Source organism: Lissotriton vulgaris, chromosome 10 (assembly GCF_964263255.1).
Source record: "Lissotriton vulgaris chromosome 10, aLisVul1.2, whole genome shotgun sequence".
In the NCBI taxonomy this organism is placed as follows: domain Eukaryota; kingdom Metazoa; phylum Chordata; class Amphibia; order Caudata; family Salamandridae; genus Lissotriton; species Lissotriton vulgaris.
In genome coordinates, this window is record NC_141698.1 from 230186747 (window position 1) to 230208210 (window position 21464).

A 21464-nucleotide genomic window follows, 5' to 3' on the forward strand; every position below is an offset into this window, starting at 1 on the left:
ATTTAATAAAGCCCTAACCGACATCCTTTTGGGCATCTTGTCCAGGCCCAACACAGGGGCTCCTGTGGATAGGATGATTGCCCGACGCCACCGCCCGGCCCTGGGTGACCCTACCTTCCTCTCCCAACACCCCACCCCTGAGAGCTTGGTGGTCCAAGCCTCCACATCCAAATGCGTATTCCCTAACACACCACCTGATAGGGAATACAAAAAGCTGGACCATCTTGGGAAGAAGATGTTTTCTTCCTCCTTCTTGAAACTGCGGTCGGTAAACACTGCATGTCTGTTGGGCCATTATACCCACCCTGTGTGGGATACGGTGATGCCGATGCTGCCACAGTGTCCGGAGGAGGACCGGGCGGTACTCTCCCGTGCCGTTACCGAGGGGAGAGATGTAGCGACGTTTACCATACGTTGTGGACTGGACACTGCCGACTCGCTAGGTAGGACAATTTTGACGTCTGTAGCCCTTCAACACTACGTCTGGCGGGGATCGTCTGGCTTTTCTGGGGAAGTCCAAGCTACCCTTATGGACATGCCCTTTGATGGCCGCCGCTTGTTTGGGGACAAGGCAGAGAACGCACTAGAGCGTTTCAAGGAATCACGGGCTACGGCCAAGTCCTTGGGCCTCTGCACCACCCGCCCTGCGCAGTCTGCTTTTCACCCCTTTTGTGGCTACGGAAAGGATGCCCCACCACGTTCCACCCAGGGCCACAGGCCAGCGCAAGCTGTTCAGCCCCTGCGTGGTCAGGGACGTGGGAACCACCGGCGTGGCTCTGGGGCCAGCTCGCGGGGCAGTCCACCACAGCCCCCACTGCAGCAGCCTCCAAACGTTCCTAGTCCGACCTTCCAGGGCCACCAATCACTAGTGGGCGGGAGGATTCACAATCACCACCCCCACTGGCGCACCATCACGTTGGACAGGTGGGTTTTGCAGATAGTCCGAAGGGGCTATTCCTCCCCTTCAAGACTACCCTTCCATCCATGCCACCTCAGCACCATTGCATGTCGGAGGATCATCTGGCCCTTCTCCAACAGGAAGTTTCAGCACTCTTGGGCAATGGAGACAATGAGCAAGTTCCTGCCCCAGAAGTAGGTTGTGGTTGCTACTCCCACTACTTTCTGGTGCCCAAGAAGGACAAAGGCCTGAGTCCTATCTTGGATCTCAGTAATGTCAACCCCTTCCTCCGGAAGGAGAAGTTCAAAATGTTGACGCTAGCTCAGGTCCAGTCTACCCTGGACACTGGATGGTAGCGTTAGACTTGCAGGACGCCTGTTTCCACATTCCTGTCCTGCCGGCCCACAGGCGTTACCTACGCTTCATGGTAGGCCATGAGCATTTTCAGTTTGCTGTGCTCCCCTTCGGCCTTACCAGCACTGCTCGGGTGTTCACGAAAGTGATGATGGTGGTCGCAGCTCATCTGTGCAGATCAAGGGGTCCAGTTTTTCCCTATGTCGATGACTAGCGTTTAAAGGCGGGCTCGCCCCAGGCGGTCGTCTCCCACCTCCAGACTACGGCCGACCTCCTGCATTCGCTGGGGTTCTCCATCAACGTGCCGAAGTCCCACCTGAGTCCCTCTCAGAAGCTCCCCTTTATCGGAGCAGTTCTGGATTTGACGCGGTTTTGGGTTTATCCTCCCGAGCAGCGAGTCCATGATTTTCAGGCTATGATTCCGATCTTTCAGCCTCTATCCTGGGTTTCAGTCAGAATGACCCTCCAGCTCCTGGACCTGATGGCCTCCTGCATCCTGCTAGTACAACATGCCAGATGGCATATGCAGGCTCTGCAGTGGGACCTGAAGTTTCAGTGGGCCCAGCATCAGGGCAACCTGTCCGATCACGTCCAGGTCTCGGAGGGCACTGCACGACAATTGCAGTGGTGGCTCACGAATTGCGATTGGGTCAATGGCAGATCCCTCTGCCTTCCCTAACTGGAGCACACAGTGGTGACGGATGCGTCCCTCCTCGGATGGGGAGGCCACGTGGGAGAGGCGGAGATCAGAGGTCTCTGGTCTCCGGCGGAGTCCCGGCTCCACATCAATCTTTTGGAGCTTCGAGCGATCCGACTTGCACTGAAGGCATTCCTTCCCTCTGTCCGGAGAAGTGTGGTGCAGGAGTTCACGGACAACACCACCGCCATGTGGTATTGCAACAAACAGGGCGGGTGGGTTCCTGGACCCTATGTCAGGAGGCTCTGCGCCTCTGGACATGGCTGGATTATCAAAGCATTAACTTGTTGGTTCAAAACCTGGCAGGTTCTCTGAACGCCAGGGCGACAAACTCAGCCGCCAGTGCTTGATGGATCATGAAGGGCGTCTGAACTCGGACGTGGCGCAAGGTATCTTTCAGCAGCTATGCTTTTCGTCGCGAGTGGAGTTGCGGTCTGTTGAACGCCTTTCCGCCTATACCACTTCTGCCCAGAGTGCTGAAGAAGATTCGGCATAACCGGGCCCAAGTTATCCTTGTGGCTCCGGATTGGGCATGAAGATACTGATATCCTGAGCTACTCAACATGGCGATCGATCCCCCAATCCGACTGCCTCTTCAGGAGGATCTTCTGTCGCAGCACCAGGGGACGGTCCTCCACCGAATCTGTCCAACCTCCACCCCCATGCGTGGAGATTGAGCGGCGACAGTTGACAGCTTTCGACAGCTTTCAATCTTCCTCCCGAAGTCTGTGATGTCATTGTGGCAGCCAGGGGTCCCTCCACGAAAACGGTATACGCCTGCAGGTGGAACAAGTTTGTGGCATGGTGCACAGCTAAGTCTGTGGATCCCCTTTCTGCCCCTCTTTCCGAAGTTCTTCTGTTCCTTCTTTCCTTGACCCAGCGGGGCTGTGCTCTGGGCACTATCAAAGGTTATCTTTCTGCCATCTCTGCCTTTCTACTGCTTCCTGATCAGCATTCTCTTTTTAAGTCCACGGTTGTTAACCGTTTTCTGAAAGGCATTACGCACACTTTTCCTTCTGTGCTGTTCATCATGCCTCAATGGGACTTAAACCTTGTCTTGATATTTCTGATGTGCACTCCCTTCGAGCCCCTTCATAACTGTCCTTTGCGTGTTCTTACTCTCAAGACGGCTTTCCTGGTAGCTCTCACCTCTGACAGGTGAGTGATCTCCAGGCTCTTTCTTCACAACCTCCTTTCCTTTCTGTTCATCTGGACAAGGTGGTTTTGAGGACCCATCCTTCTTTCTTGCCAAAGGTTGTCATGCCCTTCCACATTGGGCAGACCATCACTTTGCCCACCTTCTTTCCGCCTCCGCATCCTTCGAAAGGGGAAGAGAGGCTCCACCGTCTGGACCCAAAACATGCGCTTTCGTTCTATCTGAAGCGCACACAACAGTTCTGGGTGGATGAACCTGGTTTATTTAATCCACTCATTTCACATTTTTAAACCGCCATTGTTCACAAGGGCAGGGGTCACTAACTGAAACCATAAATCTCTGCCGGTATCTCCAGAGGCCCACGAGGCTCCTCGGCATATCTCCTCCACACAGGTCCAAAGCAATAACAACAAACAGAGGACTATGATTCCCCTTCTTGGCGGCCATCTTAGACTGTTCTTTCGCAGTGGCGGCCATCATGGACTAGTTCAATCTCACTATTGGAGCAAGAGCTGAGACCAGACACATAGTCTAAGTTCTACTACCGCGCTCCTTACTTGCCTGTATCTTGTGATAGTGTCTGCCTTTTATTGCAGCCTTTCTACATCTACTTGTTTTTGCAACTGTCCTTACCTATAATGCACCGACTGCTACAACATATATTCTTGGATGCTTACAATGTACAACAATTTGTTTCTCTATGTACTGGCCCTATAACCTGTTATGAAATTGTTTCTTACCTGTAACGCACCGACTGCTTCCTCATATATTCCGGGGTGCCCACAGTTTACTCTATTTGGTCTTACGTAGTGGTCCTATATCCTGTTTTTACCTGTAATGCACCGATTGAGATGCTGGGATTGAGATTTCTGTCATGACTTCAAACTAATTAGTTGTAAAGGGGCAGCTGAAATTCCAGGAGCCTAGTCCCAACAGCTCGACGACGTCGGAGGGCTGGAAGTGGTCCCCCGCTACACGGCGGAGGAGGGCACTGGACATCGAATGCTGTCTTATGTAAAGCGCTTTGATAACCTAATGGGTTCAGGATCCTGAAATGTGCAACGTAACTGATTCTATGTAAACTGCTGTGATAACATGTAACGGAACTGGTGCTATGTAAAGCGCTCTGATAACCTAATCGGTTCAAGTTCGCGCTATAGAAAACTCTAAAAATTAATAAATAAATAAAATGACCAGCTCTTTGTTTGCTACGTGGGTGCCAAAAAAGGTCAGGCCATACACAAACGGACCATCTCTTGTGGGTCGTTCTCTGCATAAAAGCCTGTTATTCGTTGGCTAAGAAGGAGCCTCCTGTGGGGCTGCGTGCCCATTCTACCAGGGCAACAGCAGCCACTACTGCCTTGGGACACGGCGTTCCCTTGCAGGACATTTGTCAGGCAGCTACGTGGACCTCGCTGCACACGTTTACCAAGCATTGGTGCCTTGACAGTCAAGTCCGGAGAGACGGCTTCTTAGGCCGTTCTGTGCTCCGTGACTTTCTGGTGTAATCTGGTTTGCAGACCCACCACCGGGGTTGGTATTGCTGGGGTATCTATTCTAAGGCAAGGAATCTATCACTAACGTGTCTCTTTCAGATGCACAAGTTACTACTTGTGTAACGATATATCTGTAAGAGGCATTAGTTAGTGATAGATTCCTTACGGCCCCACCCATCCTCCCCGTTCTGCGACCTGATTTCTAGGGTTAAGGAGATCCCTTTCAGGGCCCTAGTTTCTTGGCACCAGTGGTCAGTTTTTGGCATGCCACTGCGATCCTGGCTCGGAAAGTCGTGTGTAGAACTGACGTCAGCGCGCTGGGGTGGCGCCTCAGTAGTCTCTGTGACATCATCTTGGCGCATACGACACCAGCGACGGACGCGGAGCCGCACAACGCCACCTACTGCCTCGCAGAGGTACTGCTAGCAAAGCTTTCCGGATCCAGTCTGACGCCTGGGGATATTCTAAGGTAAGGAATCTATCACTAACTAATGTCTCTTACAGTTATATCATTACACAAGTAGTAACTTGTGCATCCCTCCTCTAAAAAAGGACAGAGCTGGAACATGTGTCCTTTTACAGTTCCTTCTCATTGCTCAGTGTCAATTACAAAATACTGAGCATGATATCAGCAAAAAAAATTCTTCCTAAAATAGGCCGTCTGAGCCACCCCAATAAAAATAGGTTTATTCCTAAGCACAGCATGACACCCAGTGCCAGAAGGCTTATACATTTTTACTGGACTACCCCCTACAATGATTGTCTCAAGGCTCTGGTAACCGTACTATCCTTAGCTATCAAAAAGGCCTTCAGCTCCATCCAAAGGGAATTTTTGTATGCTGTTATGAGTAATCCTTCGAAAATCTAATATCTCCTACCACATGTACGCGGACGATACCCAGATTTACCTCAAGATCACATCCAGGGAAGACATCATGAGAATGAATGAGACCTTAAAACTGACTTTACAATGGCTATCGATCAACCATCTGAAACTAAACGCACAGAAAACTGAATTCTTGCTAATATCTCCACCAAAGAAACACACAGAAGTGAAGGAATGGTCCAATATGATAACAGCATTAAATTGCACCCCTACTCTAGTTGGCTCAGCGAAATCTCTAGGAATCACTCTAGATGAGAAACTAAACATGAAAGCCCATATCAACGCAATGGCAAAAAGCGCCCGCTACCATCTGAACTACATCAGAAAAGTGAAACCATTCATATCCAAAGCAGACCTCAAACTGGCAGTTCAGTCGCTAGTTATCGCGAGGATTGAATATGGATGCACAACGCTAACAGGCCTACCAAAAATTTCAACAGCTCCCCTGAAAGCATGTCTAAATGCAGCAGCACGACTGATCACTGGTTCAAGGAAATTTGACCATATATCGCCACACTTGAAGGCATTAAACTGGCTACCATTCGAAGCTAGAATCCAGCTAAAAATGGCATGTATAACACATAAGGCGCTCCACCACAATATACCCAAATACCTAGCTCAGAAAATTAAGCTATCGGGAGGTAACAGACCAACCAGGAGCATTAATGAGCTAATGCTGAGGCCTGCCATCTTCCGGAAGAAGAAAACTTACGACAGGGCTTTTTCAGGAGCAGCCCCTAGAATCTGGAATTCTCTTCCTTCAAGCATCAGAAAGATTGAAGATACAGCAACCTTTAAGAGGGAAACGAAGATCTTCCTAATGAGTAAATTCCTTCCATAGACGAGACACGGGAAGTCAGAACTCTTGCGTAAGGACTGGAGCTGAAACATGCATAGGAAATTGTCCATTAGGAACGATGGACTCTTTTCACATTATAAGCTATTATTTACTAAAAAAATTATGTCATACTATATGCTATTATTATCTTAGAAATGTATTGATATTATCGCCTTTTGTTTCATTCATGTTCCTACCTCATAATACTATATGCTATTATTATCTTAGACATTTTATTGATATTATCGCCTTTTGTTTCATTCATGTCCTACCTCATAATACTGTGAAAAAGATGATAACAATGCAGGACTATAACTACCTCATGGAATGTGAAGCGCTCTGATACCCAAGGGTCTTGTTCGCGCTATACAAAACTCTTAATAAATAAATAAATAACTAAATAAATAAATATGGATCTTGACAATGGAGACTTGAATTGGACTAAGCTATTATATGCTATTCTAATGCATTGGATTAAAACAAGAGGCTTAGGGGCACGTGCATCAACATCTGAATTTGTGATTACCAAATAGCGATTTTTTAGGAATAACTAATTGGTAAGCACAAATGCCTATGCATGTATGAATCGCAAACAAAATTGTGATTTCTTAACATTACCTAATAGCGATTCTGTAAATAGCGAATTTTTATTAGGTAATGTGACTCCATTCATTAGGCCCATAGGAATGAATGGTAATGCATTCGCAAATTGTGATTACCAAATTTGTGATTGCAGATTGCAAATGCAAAGCCAAGGATGCCCTGGGGCCTAAGGCCACCCTGAAGCACCCCCCAAAAAATGCAAGTGTGCACATGTAAAGCATACACATGGCATCTGTACGCTACATGGCACTTTGAAAAATGTATTTTTGTGGATTTTTCAAAGTATGCACATATTACCATCAACTTGAAATTGATGGTAATTAGCGTTTCCTAAATGCACAGTTCGCATTTAGGAAAGGTTTCTTGCATCTGCATTAGGGAATGGCAAATTGCGATTCCCTATTAGCATTTGCAATTAAGGGAATCACCAAAAATTGCAATTCCCTTAATTGCGAATTGTTAAAAAGGTACATGCATCAGAAAAGGCCATTTTGCAATCGCAAACGGACGATTTTTGCGAAACGCACTGTTTGCAATCGCAAAATGGTTTGATGCATGTGCCCCTTAATCTTGGATCCCTGTATCATTAGTAGTGGCATGTGGTAGAGTTGAGGCCCTAGAGGACTTCGGAAAACTATCAGGGCTGAAAGTAAATTGGTGCAAGTGCTGCAGGTATTCTGTCCGCGCAACTGCAAGAGAAGAAAGACCCTCAGAAGATGTTATACAGTGGGATCCAACCATCATAAAATACCTGAGGGTCAGCATATTTAGAACTGCAAACAACCTGCCGGGAGGGAATACTATAGTAAGCATGTCCTCTTTATAGCAAATCAATAAATTCTGGCAAACATTACCCAAATCTGTCTGGGGCTGCCCTCGGGAGGGGCAGGCTGTCTTTCTTCCAGCCGTTTATTTTGCCGACAGCAGCACCCAAAACATATTTTACTTAAACAAGACATTGTAATGTTCACGCAATTCTATTCATATACTCCAAAAAATTCATTCACATTCAGACGCGTCCTCTTCACCAATCACACTCTCATATTCTTCTATTTTCTCGCCATAAAGTGCTGTAAAGCGTCGCAAGGCAATAACTTTTTCAGTACTGAATACTTATTCTATGCAGATGACATGTCTTCAGAACGAACAGAGCCCGTCGACTCCTGTTCGGGGAACCGATTCAACAGAATTCCAGACCAACAAAATTCAACAACAAAAGGAACAGTCGCTAGACTGTTCTGAGATCACCTGTAGGCGAACCATGAACCCTCTTACAGGCCATCCCATGGTCCTGTTCTGGTTGGACCGGGCAGCTGGGCACGCAGCTCCAGAACCCTAGCTTACTCAGTTGATCCCAGGGCTTTCCCAAAGAGGATTCGGCCCAGCGAGTAACTCAGTACACCGCTAAGGCACCAGGTGTGGTCTCAAGTTTTCACCAAAAAAGTCTGTGAGGCATCCACCCGCGCAGCCACTTCGCCGCAACGTCAGACCCTCAGATTCCCTTGTGGTCCGGCTTCCCCGGCCACCTTCAGAATGCAGTTAACCGCTACCGAGGAAAACACTTCTTCCAAGTGTTTCTTATCCGATACAATCAGAGATTCACTCACCTGGTGCACTCAGGTCGATTGCGAATTCTCCACTGCCGACTCCTCCTAGACAGACCGGCACAGTCTGTTCACCTCTCGGGTTAAGCCCGTAGGACTCCAGCGTAGGGTCTTCAGCAGCTGGGAGGAATACTGGGCTTGAGAGTGGAATTTCTTTTTTTCGTACCACAAAACGGGTGTTTCAAATCAGGATTCTCTTTCCGTTCACCCATTCGGCCAGAACTCCTCCATGTCCCGTCTACTCCTGTTTACAGGAGGGAACGACCCTATCGCGGAGTCCCGGCGGAGTCGCCAACTGAAGGAACCAAAATATTATACCAATGGACTATACTCACCAATAGCCCATATACCTTACTCATAAATAATAAATCAGTCGGCAATGGAGAAGGTTCAATCGTTTATTCTGCAGATGCAGGCCCTGGCAGGGGAGCCTCAGTCTACACGACCCTCGGAGGTGCGCAGAGGAGACTGATTACACACAAGCAGAGCAAAGCATATATACGTTTCACACATAGCACGATGTCACCTTACTAGGAAAGATACAACTTGTCAGTGAACCAGCAGGAAAACCCATATAAGGCACAATTGATTGCGAGTAGCTAGGCCTAAGCTATTCCGGGGCAGGTCAGTAAAGTGCCTCCCTTTCAATCTGTAGCTCGATGAGTGCAGGAACGGGCTCTGCTAGAATGTGTGCATCCCACAAGAAGGGCAGGTGTGACCTTGGATTTCCCTGAGCTACAAACTAACGAATGAAGCAGACAGCTCGGTCTGCCATAGTGGTTTCGTACAGAAAGCCTAATCACATGATTTCAGGGAAACGACATTGGAGACAGAGAAACGAAACAAGATGGCTCCGGTCGTACCAATAGGTTTAGGCAACACTAGAGTGAATCGCCCTAACTATAATAATACTATGTGAGTAATGCAATGCTAATGAACGGTTATAGGGTTATATTGTATATATTAGGTAAATAACATGTATTCATCGTATTCATATCCCATCAATGGGGAGAATAGCTTTTTCAAAGATGGTCCTTCTCCTTAGGCTATTAAGCTTTTCTCCTCCTTGCCAATAGAAATTCCAAGGGCTGGCTTCCATTAAATGGATTGGATGCTAGTAGTTCTGATATGGGGTACAAATAGATGTAGGATTGCATTGACCAAACTGCCAGTGGACGAGGCCAGTTTTGCTGCCCCAGACCTAGAGCTCCACTCTATGACTCTAAAACCGCGGTGGGCGACTAGGTGACAAGCAGCTTGTTGGGATGGCACAGTCAATGGGAACCTGGATACACCTCTGTGGGCCACTTACTCACTTGCTGCCTACCCATTTGGGAAAAAGATTGCATCTCAGTTAGGATTCTTATTTATGCCTGGACTACAGCTCTCAAGAGAACATGCATGTGAATTCCGTTGGAATGCAAGCTCCCTATAATCTGCTTAACAGCGCTACCAGAAGACGATAATTGAATTTGACTACAAGACTGGGCTGAGAAAGGCCTTATGATATTTGGTAACCAATATTCTGGAAGAAGCTTTGAGGAGCTCCAGCAGCTCCATGCGGGCTATGAAATCCCAATAAGACATTTTCTAATGTAAGGGGCACTCTTGGCAACAATATATACCTGGTGGAATACAGGCACAGCGCAACCTCCTGTACATGCTGGCATGAAATATATTTATACCTTATATGGTAAAAATAGGGCGGTAACTCCTATTTGGATCATTCGGAGCACAGTCACAGAGTGAACTGACTGGGCTGCGTTATACATTTACAGAGGATTTTAGTGCACCTTCGACTGTAAGTGAAGGAATTCATATATTGAAACGTTCGACTAAAGTATCCAGGAATTCCAGGTTTAACTCAGTATTACTATCTGGTGTCCTAAGTTTGGTGAGGAAGGAGACTTTTTTTCATAGGGTCTGTTGCTTACACCTGTTCCATGCCTATTGGGATACTGTGTTACAATGTATTAACTGATCTACAAATTGGGATATTACGAAGACCCTGGTGGTGTGTTTGCTGGGCCTATTCTTAAGGTCCAAAGATCCAGGGCTCATACAAGTTAAGCACCAGATTGCCATGAGTTGGAAACGGAAGGAAGAAATCTGTAAATGGACTAATTGTAAATATACAGCACTAAAACTTGAAGTTAGGAGGACTGTGCGCCAATACGATATAGCAAGCCTGGCTGGGATGCTATCATAGTGTCATTGCTGTCCCTGGACTGGGCCGGTCAGATGATGCCCCCACAAGACTATTATGAATGAGGTCTGCTGAGGTTATTAATCTTAAACAAGTGTGATGTTTCCCAGACTGTGCCATGGATGCCTCCCGCTTCCCGGCATCAACAACAGAGTATATAGTATGATGCAAATGTTTCCCTGTAGAACCCAGCTGCTGAAACAAATAGACTTGGCGTTGATCATTTATAGCTAACTCTTTATTCCAGCGGTTATTGTGCATTGTATTTGAGTTATATGATTCTTGCCAGCATAGAAGTTTCCTTGTTAATGAATCAATTCATATGTAAATCATGATATTCACATTTCTTTGCTAGCACACTGTGTTCAGGAAGAAAGTAGTATTCGTCGTTACATTGCTGTGCTGTCAATGTATGTCGCAGATTGCTGCACGGTCTGCTACATAAAACAATAACAATTGTTTTAACAAAATAAACTCCTAATGTGAAGTACATCATCTTTAGTGTGCTGCCAATTCTGGTCTCACATGTGTTTTTTTCTCCCAACAGCTTGATCATTAGTAAGAAGGAACGGATGCTCGTGAAAGGATCTGGTTTTCATCTCGACTTAATGTTGATTGTGGCCATGGGTGGCATCTGTGCATTGTTCGGTTTGCCATGGCTGGCGGCAGCAACAGTACGCTCAGTGACTCATGCCAATGCCTTAACTGTGATGAGCAAAGCTGTGGCTCCAGGTGATAAGCCGAAAATACAGGAGGTCAAGGAGCAACGCGTCACAGGACTGCTAGTGGCTCTGCTCGTGGGTATGCCATCTTCAATTCGATAGCTCTAGCTCTTCACTCACAACTAGTGCTTACAGCGTAGATATAAGGACCTCTAGCCTCAGAGACCTGCATAGACTTCCATCTGGGCACGAAAATGAATGCACAGACCCTTGTGTTTCGTTTGAGGGCTCTTTTTTGCTGCAGATGTGGATTATTTGATGATCAGTATGTCTGATTTTAATATGAAATATTTAGTTGTTGCTGTATTTGTTCTTGGTGTGGGCTATGTAGTGGTTGGGTCTCTGTTCTTAGTTTGATTATTTTATAAACTGTAAGTTTGTTTTTGCTGTAAGTTAAATGGTGGTCACGGTGTATGTTTTATTCTTTGGTGAGTAGTAGGTCTCTTCATGATGTGCACCAGCTGAATGTCAGGATGTGTGTGGCTCATTTTATTTGTTTCTTATTTTGCTCCTTGTTCTTTGGTCTTCTACTCAAATGTTCTTGACATGTGTTTCTAGGTAGAAGATGCCTGATTTTAGTGCCAGATGTTTGGTGCTCTGTATGTTGTTTCTTTGTGTCTGTTGGTAGCTTCCCTTGTTTTTAGTTTGTTATATTTTTCAGGTATGATATTTTTTATTGAGTATAGTTTAGTGTTGGATATATTTGTGTGTTATATGTGGTTGGTGGGTGGTCCATTACTTTATTTGTGATGTTTGTAATGATGAATTGTATTTTCTGTATGGGTAGATTGGTAATAAGTATACATGTTAATAGTATAGACTGCTAGTACATGTATATGATCGAGACATCTAGCTGCAGATTCCTTACCTTTGAACTTCCAGGTGTCAGGCTGTATCCAGAAGATTTTTTTTTTTTTTTTAATTTTTGGGGAACCTTTATTATTACTTCAAGCAAATACAAGCATGGGCCTACAACCACCCCGGCCGGCCGCTAGTCAAGTCATAAGTACAGCAAATCAATGTGGGAAAATATAGCAGCCCGAAAACCGGGGTCTAACAAGTGTCCAGGATATGACTTGTATTCAAGCGGACTGGCCGAAATTCAGGATTCATGAAGGTTCATTTTACAATAAAGAAAAAACTAAGTATCAATGCCATACGGTCATACATGGTCCTACAATAACAAGCATGAATCAGGAAATCCGCAAATAGTGCAAATACAATTGAAGTATTGGGGGTAAGTTATACGAGTCAGGATAAATGTGAACACAAACCCGTTCTGTAGCAAAGCTGCACCCCACCCCTCAAAACGAAACATACTGTAGGAAACATGAAAAAAGACTACACCAAAAAGGAAGAAAGACAAAAGGGCCATAGAAACAAATAACTGACAAATTAACAAACCCCATCCCCCTACACCCCACCCTGCACCCCTGCAGAAGGCCACGGCCTACCCCCCCCCCCCCCCCCCCCAGCAGGGTGCTTGTTGCCCTAAATAAGAGACCCGAAATATAGAAAAAGAGGAGAAAGAAGAAAAGAAGAAAAAAGTGGAGAAGGGCCCTCGATCTTGGCACCCGGCCCCCTCCACCCCCGCGCCCAGTAAACATCCTAAAGCAAGATCAGGATAGCCATGGAAAACATTAATCACCGATAGCACCGTCAATAAAATTCCCGCCGAGTGTCCCCCAAATCACCGTCAGCCATCAATAAGTCCACTGGATCCTAGACGGTATCACCCCTGGCCCTTCCTATCAGTAGTACCAACATACTTCCACTTATCAATCGGCATACAGAGCGGCGTGGAGGGTCCAAGTGATCCGGGCGGACCGGGCTGTGTTATTACTCCATGGGACTTCAGCAACCAAAACCCAGCCGGATATGTATGGCGGAAATCCGTCTGTGTCGGTATCGACCCCGAAAACATCCTCAAGTCCGAACACAGTCTCACCATCCAAGGGGAGAGAGTCACACCATCCGGCAAGCGCTGAGACGTCGCTGGGGCAGCCCAAGACATAGATCGGCGTTGTTTCCCCAGTTGCTGATTAGATATGTGCCCCGACGAGTCACTCACATGTACTACAGATCTGTCCAAGGCGATCCCATGAGCCGGGTCTTCCAGCATCTCCACGAACCTAGGCGTAGCTGGAGCACTCTTCACCGACATAGAGGCGGGCACGTCGGCACTTCCTTGAGATCGACCTGTGCCCATGTGGAATGGCGGGACAACAATGGCGGCCATCATTCTTCCCAGGTCCCGGGCGTTACGGATCAGGGTCGCATGCAGGGTCGTTAGAGCAGCCAATATATCTTTGGACGTGGGCTCTTTCTCGTTCCGCCAGACCCCTGAACTCTCCCGCACGGCAGCTTTTCTATCCGGATGTGGTCTGCGTAAGAGGGTGCCAGCCGCCATCTTAGCTGATCCGGCCTCGTCCTTCTTCACCTCACCTCGGGACCGGGCCCCACACCAGGGCCGCAACAGGATTCACAGCGAGTACCCAGAAAGTCAAGGCAGGCTTCCCAGAGAAGAGCCACCAAGGGGCTAAACAAAATCTCTGCCTCCCCGGGAGCCGCCCGCCGATTCCGGGGGAAGTCCTTAGTTATGCCCGGGCACAACACTGGAAAGGGGGCCAAATATCATGCACTCCCCTCGATCCTGCTTTGCCACGCATCCCCACGAGGCACTCCGCTAGATGGACTGGGTCGTCACTGTCGCCATCGGCCCATCAAACCTCCGGCGCCCTCCGGCCGACTCCTCAACTCCACCAATGGCCGCTGTTGTCACAGTCGCGGCCGGCTGTTCTTCTCACTCGGCACCCCGGTCCCAGCTCCGTGAGGGCCGCAAAACAGTCGGGGACATTTCTTCGGGTCTGCCGCACGTAGAAGCCTCAGGAACAAACGGTCAGTGAAAGTTTTCCTTCGCCTACTTAAATATGACGTTGCGGCTCAGGATAGTTGCCAGGATGTATGCGCGGGGTGAGAGGGCTCACGGAGCCGAGCGTCTATGCGGCCATCTCGGTCGCTAGCTTGGCTCCTCCCCCCATCCAGAAGATTTTTGATAACATTACCCCTGCGCACCGGTAGGTAGTGTCGGTAGACTCTGTGCAAAATCATAGGGGTCGTGTTTGTCGTCGTCGTGACGTCCACATCTTCAATATAATCTCTACTCTGGCGTGCTGACGTCAGTTCTTTTCTTTCCACACGAGCTAGCGCTGATCCATTGAAGAGAGATACCCCTTGTCAATTGTTTACAGAGTTTTTTTTACCTTTTGGTGTGTTAGGATGTCCAGTAGGAAGACACGGGGTTCAAGCCGTGCAGCCCCTGTCGGTAACGCACCCCCACCTCATGTGTCTCAGGTGCCTGAAGCATGACCACGACATGAAGTCGGGTTCTAATTGCCAGGCAATGGCACCGAAGGCTTTAAAGGAGCAATCCCTGAAACTGCTCTCGGCACAGCACGAACCACGGAGGTCGCCTTGTCGATCTCGCTCCCAGACTTGGTCGAGAGGAAGCTCCAAGCATTGCTCTGGGGGCTCAAAGTCCTATTTGTCGAAGTCGCAGGTAAGAGGCATCACAAGAAGTCAAAGTGTGCTTTGACTTCGCCCCGTCTGCCATGTGACGAGACAGAGGAGCCTTGGCGTTCTAGGCCATAGTCCGCGGAGCGGGCACCTGGGTCAACTCTGCGTCTCCCTCCCTTTCTGGGAACGGGAATACCCCTGCCCTACTCAATGAGTTTTACAACGCCATGTGCACTATGTTGGGCGGCGTGACCCTGCTGGCGTACCATGGGGCCCGCAGGTGAAGGAGATTCTGTGTGTCCCATGCCTTCGGCTCTGGCCACGGCCTCCTGTTAGACCCAATCCTGGGTGCAAACCGGCACCAGTTGCATCTCCACAGTGACCTTCCCAGCACCGCATCAGACGCTGAGGTTTTCAGTTTTGCTGGCGCCCGCCATTGACACCTCCCCATCCTCATTCCAGATGATGTGGAGTTGGTATGGCATTCACCGACATCAAGGCTTGCGCCAAAGGAGCAGTACGGCCTCATACTGTCTAACCAACCCCTTTCTGAAAGTTTGGGGTTGGACAAAGAGGATTGGGAGGGGGAGTAGGATACCTTAGAAATCCTGCAGCCCCAGGACTTGGACTGGTATGAGGAACTGGGTGATGTCAGTGGTCAGGAAACCACACAAGATTCTGGCATGCTGTCTTTCCCTAACCTGGCTATGAAGGAGGGGGGAGACAGCTATGGTGGTGCGTAGGACTGCGTAGGTCCTGGATCTTCAGCTTCCTGCAGTGGCAGTCAACACGAATGTCTTGACGGAGGTCCTGCAGCCTGGTGTCTCCTCATCGGAACCCTTGCTGCATTTTAACGAGGGCTTAATGAACATTCTTCTGGGCACCTGGTCCAACCCCAGCACAGGGGCTCCTGTGAATAGAACAATTGCCCACCGCCATTGCCCTGCAGCAGGTGACACAGTTTTTCTCAGTGCCCACTCAACGCCCCAAAGCTTGGTGGTCCAGGCTTCCACTTCCCATGGTGCGTTTCCTTCCGCACTTCCAGACAGGGAATCCAAACGGCTGGAGACCTTTGGAAATAAATGTTTCTCTTCCACCAGCCTCGCATTGCAGTCGGTGAACACCTTTTGGGCTGTTACTCCCATTCTATATGGGATACAATTACGCAGGTGCTGCCTATGGTCTCGGAGGAGGACCGGATCCTGCTCTTACAAGCAATATCAGATGGGAGAAGTTGGCCTGGTATATGATGTTCACTATTCTAGTGAGCACCTTGCACCAGTCCAAACAACCCTTATGGTGATGGTTGTAAAGTCAACCTTATAGACCAGCTATCCTAGGGGTAGCATGGACAAAGCAGTCTTAGGCTAAACTCAAGAGGGCATGTGAAGCTAGCTGTTTTACCATATGCAATCCCTTTAATACCAAATGAAAGGACACCACACAGGATATATATTCAAAATATATATGTATTTATTTCTAAGGAAATACCCTGAACTCTTTATGAGCACAGAAGCACAAGCGCAAAACAAGTAACTTAATAGAATATACAAAAGTTGCACAAATATGGCTAGGCCGGGTGGCCCGCTAAACCATAAACTAAGAAAGTGGTATAAGTACCACGTCACGAACAATGGTAAGGCCTAGGGCCTTGGGAATCGCTGGGGCTACACTGGACTAACAGTAGTTAGGGAGCAGGAGGCCCACGGGATGCCTGTGCAGTGTCTAAAGGCACACGTGTGCTCCCATAGAAGTCAATGGGTGTGTAAAAGTTAGAAAGTTAAGGTTTAGGAGCCTTCTGACTGGACTAGAACTTAACCACTTGAAACTAGGACACTAGGAGTGTAAACCTTTACAGGAGCACCGTAGTACTCGCGTTACCTAACCCACAGGAAGCGGGTGCATAGGTCCCAAAGTGTGTCGTGTTTCGTCGTGGAGATCTATGGAGCTTTGGAGAAAAGATGCTGCAGGCGGCCAGAAGAGAAGAGTCCGGGTGGATCCAAGGGTGGATCGAAGATGTAGGGGACCTGAAAGCAGAGGGGACAGAGTCTTGGTCACTAGCCAGTGACAAGGATGGAACCAGGAAGGAACCAGGCGATGTCGCGAAGCAATCAGGTGCTGATGGGAAGCTTTTCTCTGCAGTCACGTGGACCAGGAGGCGTCGACGATGGCCAGGAGTCAGGCACGGACTGTCCCACAAAGGCTCTCGCTGTGGGCGGTGTCAGCTTTAAGATTGAGACAACAAGCCTTGGCAAAGGCAACCCACGCAGGATACACAGTAGGCTTCTTACTCAGACCAGCAAGGTCTGAGTGGCTGCTTCTTTTGAGGGAAGCAAGGGCCAGTCTGGAGCAACCACACCAGCGTTGTAAATTCAAAGATTCGTCGCCAAGATGGCCACTAGCCAACGGGCAAGTGACCGGGAAGACGCGTCGAGCAGGAAAATGCAAAAGACCCCCACGCAGAACTCGTGGAGGATGCAGGGCTGATCTTTGGTGCAGATGCTGCTCGGGGCTGGAGCTTCTCACCCCAATACACAGCTTCGAGGAGGCCTCTGGGGGTGCACAGTTAGCAGGTCGTAGACATTTCAAGATGGCCGGTCCCACGTCTCTCGTCGCCTCCACGGGTCTAAGCTTTGCAGGGACTGTGGATCGGGCTGTTGGATGTCTGGGAATCCGGTTCTTGTCAGGCTCTGGGCTCAGGCTCCGGCGGGAGGCGGCGGCAAAGCAAGTCGTCGATCGCTGGATGGTGCCTGCTTGTGCAGGGTGGTCACTCCTTGACCACAAGGGAGATTCTTCAGTCGTCTTCTTCAAGTAGATCGTCGAAGGTCAATAGTTTCATTTCAGAGTTTCGGTCAGGATTAATCTAAAGTCTCTAAACTCAGCTCCTACCTATATACCAATCTTAAAGGCTGGATTACCTGCTAGGTCCCTCCTATGGGTGGGACCAGGAAAGGGGGTGGTTACACGCCTTTCCCTTTGTCCAGTTTCGCGCCAGAGCTGGGGCTGGAGTGCCCCAGCACCGGTTTGAAGTGGCCAATGCATGGGACACCTTGTGTGCCCCAGGCAGTGTCTCAATCCTTTCAGCCCTCCCTGTCCCAATACACAAAATCCTGTCTGGGGTGGTGCTAGCACCTCCCAAGGCAGGAAACCTATTGTCCAAGCCTCCCTCGCTGGAAGGACTCCCAGCAACAGGAGGTCAGACTTGTGTCTGTGGCAGCAGCATCCATTTTGTGATGCTGAGGCTCTGGTTAACTTTAACCGGTAATAGGAGTAACAACATGTCTTCTCCCTCTAGAAGGGTGGAATGCTACCCCCGTCGCCAGAACTGATGAGGGGGTAGTATTCCAAATCGTATGACACCTTACTCGACATGTTTTGATCAAGCCAAACCAGAGTTAGCATTTAACCGCGAGGTTCATAATGCACTTAAGAGTATATGGTATGGCAATATCCTAGAACAGCTATAAGGACATGGTTCCGAAAGCTGCAGACAGACTCAGCTCATGCTAGAGCACCATCTCACATAAAACCAAGCACTCTGCCTCCAGGATTGTTAAGGCCTGCCATAGGAGTGACTTATAGGTGTATATGTGTCTAGATATAGGTATACTATATCTAATCAAGGGGTGATTACACCACCTTGCCCCATCTGAGTGATCAGCCAGTTGTGTCGGTTTGAATGGCCAGCCAGGGGTGGCAAAAGATATGCTGCAGCCCCTGGTAGGCCTTGGATGCACCTATGCCCTGGGTACCTATAGTACTCTGTACAGGGGCTCATAAGGTGGTCCAGTAACCAATTGTTAATGCACATAAAGTACACTGTAGTGAATTTAGAGAGAGAACAGCTGGGCTGTGGTTCTGATTAGCAGGCCCGCAGCCACATTAAGTCGAAAACCAGTGAAGCAAAAAGCAAAAAGTGGGGTGACCATAGGAAAGCAGACCCTACTCTCCTACACAACCCCCCCCCCCCCAAACGCAGGGACATTAAACTTAACCTTGACCAGATAAGTCTTCATGTTCTAAGTGGAAGTACCTGGAGAGACCATCTGCATTACCATGGTCAGTCCCTGGGCGGTGCTTCACTGTAAAGTCCATCTCCTGTAGGGAAATGGACCACCTGAGCAGTTTGGGGTTTTCACCCTTCATCTGATTTAGCCACAAGAGGGCTTATGGTCTGTCTGAATCTTGAAGTGAGTGCCAAATAAGTATGGTCTCAACTTCTTCAGGGCCCACACCACAGCAAAGGCCTCCCTCTCAATGGCTGACCAACGTTTCTCTCTAGGGGTCAGCCTTCTGCTAATAAAAGCAATGGGCTGGTCTTGACCATCTACATTAAGTTGTGAAAGCACAGCTCCCACCCCCAACTCAGAAGCATCTGTTTGGACAATGAACTCTTTGGAGTAGTCAGGACTCTTTAAGATAGGTGCAGAGCACATGGCCTTCTTCAGGTCATCAAATGCCTTTTTTTTTTTAAACAACTTTTTATTGTGATGAAAGCAGGTTATTCTGTACAGTGCCTCTTCTGAGGGATAACGTAACCAAGCATCAATTAACCAGGAAGCGCCTATCACAGCCATTCAGCCCACATCCCGGGGGCCGGGGGGCGTTACACATCCATGTCATCGGATCACTACTGCCCAGAGAACAAATCGAGGAAAACTGCATGTACTATCAATACGGAAATGGTCATCACTTTTACGTTTTTCACCCCCCCCCCTCAAAACGTTTGTTTCATGAAAGTATATACATTACAATGTCTCATAGCAACTAAACCATTTGGTCATTCAGGCAGCAACTATACTTCTATATCCCTCTCCACCTCCTTCAGTTTCCAAAGATCAGTCCCCTAATGATGCATCTCACAATCGGTGCCTCAGGGCACCCCTTATGTAAAACTGGGATCTCCTCGGGCCCTCCCCCTTTTCTGCCCTCTAGGAATGAAATAACCCAAACCTCCCTTCCCTCCCAGCCCCCCGTCTAAGCCATGGTAGTGTCGCCATTTTGCCCAGACTGTGCGGAATTTTTTCGGGCATCCCCTTGCCTTGTAAGTCACTCTTTCAGCTGCCATATAGAGGTCTAGCCCTCTCCTCCATTCCTGTATGTGTTTTGCAATGTCCCGTTTCGCTACCACCAGTGCTAGCACCAGGAAAGTGATGAGTGGGAGGTCAACCTCAGTAGTCAAACCAAGCAACGCCAACTTAGGCTCCTGTTGGAGTGGAACTCCCAAAACCTCTCCCAGTTCAGTGAATATGTGTGTCCTTCAGTTTCCAAAGATCAGTCCCCTAATGATGCATCTCACAATCGGTGCCTCAGGGCACCCCTTATGTAAAACTGGGATCCCCTCGGGCCCTCCCCCTCTTCTGCCCTCTGGGAATGAAATAACCTAAACCTCCCTTCCCTCCCCTCCCAGCCCCCCGTCTAAGCCATGGTAGTGTCGCCATTTTGCCCAGACTCTGCGGAATTTTTCGGGCATCCCCTTTCCTTGTAAGTCACTCTTTCAGCTGCCATATAGAGGTCTAGCCCTCTCCTCCATTCCTCCCAGTGTTTTGCAATGTCCCGTTTCGCTACCACCAGTGCTAGCACCAGGAAAGTGATGAGTGGGCGCGGGAGGTCAACCTCAGTAGTCAAACCCAGCAACGCCAACTTAGGCTGCTGTTGGAGTGGAACTCCCAAAAACTCTCCCAGTTCAGTGAATATGTGTGTCCAATAGATATGTATCCTACTACATGCCCATATAGTGTGCAAGAAGTCTCCCTCCTGCTGCAGGCACCTGAGGCAACGGGCGTCTGCCACTCTACCCATACGGAGGAGACGTTGTCGATCATAGTACGTTCTGTGTAGCCTGTGACGCCTCCGGGAAGAACGGCTGGATGCACTGAAACTAGACAGTAAGAGTATGCCTGAAGGAATGCTGGTGTGAACTTGAAGGAATAGCTGGTCCATTAGTTCTTGGTCCTAGTTCTTTCTGCATACTGGTGACTCACCCTTAGCTACCAGCAGTGATTTTTTGTATTTTTTTCCCTACCGAAAGTCTAAGTATGTCCTTCCACCTCAGCCCTTCCATGCAGCGTTTAGGGTAGGAATACAGGGTAAAGAGTTGGCTTTAACAATTTTTTAACGGTAAGAGTACACGTTGCACCTGCCACGTGTCTCATAAAGACCTTTTCACACCACCACGCGCGCTATAGGTATGAAGCGGGATGGATGATGTTTATAAACTATTTGTTCACATACTCACATAGTTTGGTTTGTGTACTTTGTTTTTGTTTTCCTTTCTCTACAGAGTTATTCTTAGTGGTACTACACCAAGAGGGAAATATCCATTTACATAATATTTTTAACCACAAACCCCTCCCCTGATCTAGCAACAGGAATTTCCTTCCATTTTCACTAGTTAAATGGAAGTGGACACAGATGGTATGCACCCCCTTCCATCCCCCCTTCTTTTTGTAGGTCCTGAAGAATGGTACGTACCCTTCGGGGACCGC

At 48.4% G+C, this 21464-nt stretch overlaps 1 protein-coding gene across 4 annotated transcripts in view; it reads left to right on the top strand.

The window, feature by feature from the left end:
* The window catches only part of SLC4A2 (solute carrier family 4 member 2), a 1480655-nt gene that overhangs the window by 1412216 nt on the left and 46975 nt on the right, over positions 1-21464 (top strand). For all 4 annotated transcript variants that reach the window (XM_086940913.1, XM_086940912.1, XM_086940914.1 and 1 more), the window contains one exon: positions 11286-11539. In XM_086940913.1, the coding sequence (XP_086797039.1) occupies positions 11286-11539 (254 nt within the window). The remainder of the gene's footprint in view (positions 1-11285; positions 11540-21464) is intronic.